Source organism: Hyaena hyaena, unplaced genomic scaffold, assembly GCF_003009895.1.
Source record: "Hyaena hyaena isolate Hyena2069 unplaced genomic scaffold, ASM300989v1 scaffold_9, whole genome shotgun sequence".
Classification (NCBI taxonomy): Eukaryota; Metazoa; Chordata; class Mammalia; order Carnivora; family Hyaenidae; genus Hyaena; species Hyaena hyaena.
In genome coordinates, this window is record NW_024080641.1 from 7,185,534 (window position 1) to 7,192,434 (window position 6,901).

The 6,901-nt window shown below is 50.8% G+C and overlaps 1 protein-coding gene across 3 annotated transcripts in view; it reads left to right on the forward strand.

The window, feature by feature from the left end:
- Nucleotides 1-6,901, forward strand: part of COQ8B (coenzyme Q8B) — a 22,254-nt gene that overhangs the window by 4,866 nt on the left and 10,487 nt on the right. For all 3 annotated transcript variants that reach the window (XM_039246066.1, XM_039246057.1, XM_039246074.1), the window contains exons 2-7: nt 159-263; nt 406-525; nt 667-733; nt 2,447-2,524; nt 5,249-5,371; nt 5,520-5,605. In XM_039246066.1, coding sequence (XP_039101997.1) covers nt 162-263; nt 406-525; nt 667-733; nt 2,447-2,524; nt 5,249-5,371; nt 5,520-5,605 — 576 coding nt within the window. In that variant the 5' untranslated portion in view covers nt 159-161. The remainder of the gene's footprint in view (nt 1-158; nt 264-405; nt 526-666; nt 734-2,446; nt 2,525-5,248; nt 5,372-5,519; nt 5,606-6,901) is intronic.

The following is a 6,901-nucleotide window of genomic DNA, read 5'->3' on the forward strand; positions in this document are numbered from 1 at the left end:
CAGGAGAAATTCGGGGAACTATTAACAGGAGAGGAAGTCTTTGGTGGATGGGAATATTAGGGTGGACACAGAGGAATGTGAGTGCTTGGCAAAGACAGGGCAAAGCAGGGAGGTCAGTGCCAACTCCTACCCGAATAATCCCTCCTGCTCTCCCGCAGGCGATGTGGCCGGAGGTGGGAGGCTTACTGCGGGGGACTTGTGGACAACTGGGCCGGACTGGTGGTCTGCCTTGTGGGGCCCTGGGGCCCGGGCCCCACTGGTGGGTAAGAGACTGGTGGGGGGGGGGGTGCTCCAAGGGGAAGAGGCTGAGAGAGGCTTTAGGGAGTAAAATGGCAGGGAGGGCTCCAAAAGGGTCAGGCAGATCCCCTGTCCTCTGCTCATTACCAATATCCACTTTTCTTGCAGGGACCACGTGGGGGTTCTTGGGCCCAAATGTTCCATAAGGATGGGCCCGGCAGAGGCCTGGGTGAGGAGGACATTCGCAGGGCACGGGAGGCCCGGATGAGGAAGACACCCCGGCCCCAGGTATCATTGTCTCCCACCCAGCAACGCCCCTTGAAGGCAGCTGGCCTCCCAGGCTTGGGGAAGGGTATGGCGGCAGGTTGGTTGGACAGCCTGGGCACTGTGCTCACCTTCCCACCCTCAGACTCTCTCCCCATTTCCCAGCTGAGCGACCGCTCTCGAGAACGCAAGGTGCCCGCTTCCCGCATCAGCCGCTTGGCCAACTTTGGGGGTAGGTGTGACCGTGGGAAGTTGTGACCTAGAACAGAGGAGGCCACATTTATAGAATGAAACAGGGAGGGGGTGAATCAGAGACAGGAAGAGGAGCGAAAGACGGAAAGAGAAGGAAGGCAAACACTTGCAAAGCCAAGAGAACCAGAGAGGAAGGTAACATTAATAGAGAGCTTGGAGTGTGCAAGGCCCCATGTACACTTGATCTCTGCACAGAATTGATGAGTGTTCATTTCCATCCTGTAGATGAGGAAATGGAGGCCAAGGCAAGAGAAGTGACTTGACCTCATGTTATACAGCAGGATTGTTCAAACTTCGGGTCACAATCTGCATGAAATAATTCCATGGATTGCAACCAGCATCAAAAAGAATAGATTGGAACATGTGGGTGCACATATAAAGGAAATTCGTTTCACGAAACATTACACGTATGTTATATATATACATATGTATCTCACATATATGTGTGTATATATACATATCTACTCTTGTAATGCAGATGTCTTTTTTAGTGTGGATCATAGTTCAAGTTTTAAAGATACTGATTCACAGTATAAAGAGGGAATCAAATGTACTGGTTAGAGCTTTGATACCAGGCTCAAGGTTCCAGGGGTTGATTCTGCTACATCCTCACTTTGTGACTCTGGACGAGTTACTTAACTTCTCGGAGCCTCAATTTCTTTTTCTGTAAAATGGAAGCTTCTCTGTACAGCTTACCTCCCGCGGGTGTGAGGACAGGATGAAGTCGTGCATGTAAGGCACTAGGAATGGTTCCTGGCATGTAGCAAGTGCTCAGAAAATGCCAGTTACAATTATTTACAGAGGCAGATGGACTCAAGATGCCTTTAGGGGCAAGGAGACAGGGAGGCAGAGGAAATCAAAAGCAGACAGAGAGAAAAGGACAGAGAGAAAGAAGCCTACACGGAGGTACCATGTGGAGGGAGGGGGAGAGATGGAGAAAAACCAACTTAGACAAGGAGAAGTGAGCACGAAGAAGATGACATGTGGACAGAGAAATGGAAGTCACAGGAAGACAGAGAGACTCAGGGGGATCATTTGGGGGCCTTCTTATCCTTGGCTGCACACTAGAATCATCCAGAATGCTTAAAATATATATATATGGGGGCACCTGGGTGGCTCATTCAGTTAGGTGTCCGATATTAGCTCAGGTACGATCTCGTAGTTTGTGAGTTCGAGGCTGGCGTCAGGCTCTGAGCTAACAGCTGGGAACCTGGGCCTGCTTCGGATTCTGTGTCTCCGTCTCTTTGTCCCTCCTCCACTTGCACTCTGTCTTTCTCTCTCTCTCCCTCAAAAATAAAGAAATCATTTTTGAAATATATATGTACACACACACACACACACACACACACACACACGAATTCCAAGGATCATCTCAGGCCATGATAATGGACACTGTGTTTGCCAAAGCTCCTCATGTGACTGAGATGTGAGGGCAGGGGTGAGAACTGCTGACCCCGGAGATGGAGGTGGAGAGAGGGGTAGGGAAAGAGGCAGCTGCACCTTGAAGGGAACCTCAGGCAGGGAGAGAGTGGGTAAGAGACTGAGTTGGGGACAAAGGCAAACAAAAGAGTTGCCAACAGAGAGTTGGGGGACAGCTTGCTTAGGGAGAGGCTGAGAGCAGATGGGGGGGGGTGGGCGGGCGAGGGAGAAGCCCGGGGCAAGCAGGTACCAAGCCTCCTCTCTCACTCCCCAGGACTGGCTGTGGGCTTGGGGCTGGGAGCGCTGGCTGAGGTGGCCAAGAAGTCCCTTCCAGGAGGACATCTACTGTCAGGTGAGTGAGCCAACTGCCTGGTTCCAACCCTGGCCTTGCTGTGTGACCTGGCGCCAGTGGCTTCACCTCTCTGAGACCCAGTTTCCTCAGCTGGACAATGGAGGTGATGATGACGTACCCACCTCTTAGGGTCATTAGCTGCGTTCAGGGTCGTGATGGGGAGAAGCCTATCGTGTGAGAAAAATAACTGGAGTTGAGTTCCCGAAATTCTGAGCAGGAGAAGAGAGCGAAGAATAGGAGAGTCGGAGGGTCTGTGGACAACAGAGATAGAAAGAAAGGTGCTTAAAGTAGCACTGGTGCCTAAGATCCCCCAACAAGTCAATGTCTGGAAACAAAAATGGGGGAGTAGATATTCTGGATTCAAAAGGGACTAAGGCCATAGTAACTGACAAATGGAATGTGTGACCCATGATTGCATGTCAGTTTGAGAAAAGTTACTATCAAAGACTTTTGGGGACAACTGGGAAAATCCAAATAGGGACTGACTAGCAGATATTAGAGAATTAGTGTTCATATTCGTAGGTGTGGTTATGACACTGTGATCATTGGAGGGGAATATCCTCGGACGCTTAACGGACTGAGCCACCCAGGCGCCCCGAGGCATTGGTAGTTCTTACTTTCCGGGCTGATTGTAGAGATTGAGCCAGACGAATCCACAGAGCCACTTGGAATGCTGCCTGGCACAGGGTAACCCCTAGCTAGGGAAAGAGCCCAATACATTTGTTATCAAATAAATAAAAGCTTAACAAACACTCTGTTGAATAATCATATAAGTTGTATGCGGAGCTGGGCACATATCTGAAGTGTGAGGCTTGGTTCATTTTCACAAAGTGGATACCCCTGTGTACCCAGAGAAACCCTAAGACAGCAGTCCTCAAACTTTTTGGCCTCAGGACCCCTGCACCCTCTTAGAGTTTAGAAATGGATAAACAGAATGTGTTATATTCATACGATGGGATATTATTCAACTATAAAAAGGAATGAAGCACCGGTCCCTGCTACAGCATGGATAAATCTTGAAAACTATCCCAAGAGGAAGCCAGACACAACAGATCACGTATTGTGTGATTCCATCCGTATGGAATGTCCAGAATTCATAGAGACGGGGGATTAATAGTTTTCCAGGGCTCAGAGGGAGGTGGTTGGGAGAAACAGTGTGTGTCTGCTAATAGGTATGGGGCTTCTTTTTGGGGTGTGAAAACGTTCCAAAATTGCTTGTGGTAATAGTCGTACAACTCCGAATATACCAGAAGCCATTGAACCGTATACCTCAAATAGGTGAATTAAACGGTTTGTGAATTGTATCTCAATTAATCTGTTAAAAAATAGAATGAGGCCCCCAAAGAACCTTTCATGGATCATATTTTTGAGTTATACTTACAGATATTTACTGCGTTAGAGATTAAAACAGAAATTTCCAAAACACAAGAATACACACACACATTCCATCATCTGTCGGAACAGTGGCATGGGGGGGGCGCCTTGGTGGCTCGGTCAGTTAAGCGTCCAACTCTTGATTTCAGCTCAGGTCATGATCTCACAGTCGTGAGATTGAGCCCTGTGTCAGGCTTCACACTGTGCGTGGACCCTGCTTGAGACTGACTCTCTCTCTCTCTCTCTCTCTCTCTCTCTCCCTCTCCCCCCTGCCCCTCTCTCCTGCTTAATCTCTCTCTCTCTTAAAGAAAATGGCATCATCACAGGTCATGGAGTTTCTGGAAAACTCCACCGAACCTTTAGGGGAGAATGAGAATAAGAAGGGGCAAATAACATTCATATTACTATGAAAATAATTTTGATCTCACAGAGCCTCCTTAAAGGGTCTTGGAGACCCCTAGGATTCCCAGAAGGGCACTTTGATTTTTTTTTTAATATTTTATTCATTTCTGAGAGAGAGAGAGAGAGAGAGAGAGAGAGAGAGAGACAACGTGAGCAGGGGAGGGCCAGAGAGAAAGGGAGACACAGAATCTGAAACAGGCTCCAGGTTCTGAGCTGGCTGTCAGCACAGAGCCCGACGTGGAGCTCGAACCCACTAACCGCGAGATCATGTCGCGGCTGCCCAGCTGACTGAGCCATGGAGGCGCCCCCAGAAGCACACTTTGAGAATCACTCCCCTCATTCTCCAGAAGCTCCTCTCTGCCCCTTCTTGGCCACACCTCCCACCAAGGGAAACCACCCTCTTGGCTTCTGACCCCCAAGATTAGCTTTGACCAGTTTTTGCCCTTCACACCAAAGGAATCCAGCGTATTCTCGCATGTGTCTGGCCCCTGTGGTCATTCTGTTCGTGGGATGCCTCCCTGTTGCCGTGAGGATCCATAAGCTGTTCACTCCATGCGGTGGGAGTCACTTTGTGACTGTTTCCAGCATATGCCTTTGTTCATTCCATGGAGCGTCACTCGGATCGTTTCCATCTGGGGACTGTCGTGAGGAGTGCTCATGGGAACCTCCTAGGACAGTCTGTTAGAGGACACACATATGCGTTTGTCCTGGGCGCATACCTCAGAGAGAAGTCACACCAGGTAGAGGTGTGCACTTTGCTGGACACTTCCTGGCAGAGAAGTCACGCTGCGCTGTGACACTCAGCAGCATACGGGTGTTTAGGCCGCTCCCCATCCCTGCCAGCACTTGTCATTGCCTTTTTCGTTGTAGCCGTCTGGGGCTTATGTGGTAGCGGGACAGTGATTATTTTTGCGCTTGTGACACTAACGATTATTCTCTACCCAGCAGAGAGCAGCTCCTGGCCAGGCTCCAGCCCCTTCCTGTCAGAGGCCAATGCCGAGCGGATCGTGCAGACCTTGTGTACGGTTCGGGGGGCCGCCCTCAAGGTTGGCCAGATGCTCAGCATCCAGGGTACAGCATGACCCTCGACTCCCGACCCTGACTTCATGTCTCCCCCCGCCCCCCACTCACCAGCAAGCACCCAACTTAGATACTCCCACGGGGGCTCCCTCCTTGCCTCCCCGCCTCACTGCCGCCCTTTGTCCCCCTGTCTCCCAAGACAACAGCTTCATCAGCCCCGAGCTGCAGCGCATCTTCGAGCGGGTCCGCCAGAGCGCCGACTTCATGCCCCGCTGGCAGATGCTGGTGAGTGCCGGGTCGGGTCGGGGAGGACTGGGCAGGGAGCCGTGCCCCACCCACCTGCCCCTCCTGGTTTCATGGCTCTACTCCCTATCTGACCCTGAGCCTCAGTTTCCCAGTCTATAAAATGAGGACCATGAGAGTACACGTCTCAGAGGATCACGGGGATGACTAAATGAGAGGACGGTGCAGGGCGCTTGGTCCAGTCCCTGGCGGGCTCAGGGCGCCTTCACAGCAACTCAAGAGGCAGGGGTGTGGCGTGGTTTTGGGCCCAGACTTCGAAAGTTCAAATCCCGCCTCTGCCATGTACTGCCTGGGTGATCTCAGACATGTGGCCTGACCTCTCTGTGCCTCAGTTACCTCCTGTGGGAAATGGCGGTAGTGATGGCGACACCCACCTCACAGGGCTGCATAAATTAGTAGAGGCAAAGCACTCAGAAAGGGCCCCTGACACACCGTGGGTGACAGGCCAGTTCTAGCTGTTATTAGTACTGGGTTTTCTTAATTAAAGGAGATCATGTCTGTAAATAGGTTGGCACAGCACCTGGCACTGAGTAAATGCCCAAGACATGAGCTGTTCTTCTAATGACTGGGTAAGAGTGTGGGATCCAGACCCAGCTGCCTACCTTCCTTCTGATCTCTGGTCTGCTCACTCACCACGTGACCCTGGTTAATTACCACCCCTCCTCGGGGCCACTCTGGACAGGACCTGGCCCACAGGAAGACTTCTGTAAATTTTAGCTCTTTTTTTTCTTTAAGTTTATTTATTTAATTATATTACTTTTTTAAATGTTTTTTAAAAAGATTTTTTAATTTTTATTTTTGAGAAAGAGAGAGACAGAGAGACAGAGCATGATTGGGGAAGGGCAGAGAGAGAGAGAGAGAGAGAGAGAGAGAGACAGAATTTGAAGCAGGCTCCAGGCTCTGAGTTGTCAGCACAGAGCCCGATAGGAGGCTCGAACTCACGAACTGCAAGATCATGCCCTGAGCCGAAGTTGGACGCTCAACCAACTGAGCCACCCAGGCACCCCTTTAATGTTTTATTTATTTTTGAGAGAGACATAGAGCACAAGTGGGAGAGGGGTGGAGAGAGGGAGACACAGGGAAGCAGGCTCCAAACTCTGAGCTGTCAGCACAGAGCCTGACGCGGGGCTCAAACCGATGAATTACAAGATCACGACCCGAGCTGAAGGTGGTCGCTTAACTGATTGAGCCACCCAGGCGTCCCTATTTATTTTTCAGAGAGAGAGGGAGAAAGCACAGGTTGGTAGGAGCTGGGGGGGGGGGGGGGGGGGGGGGGGG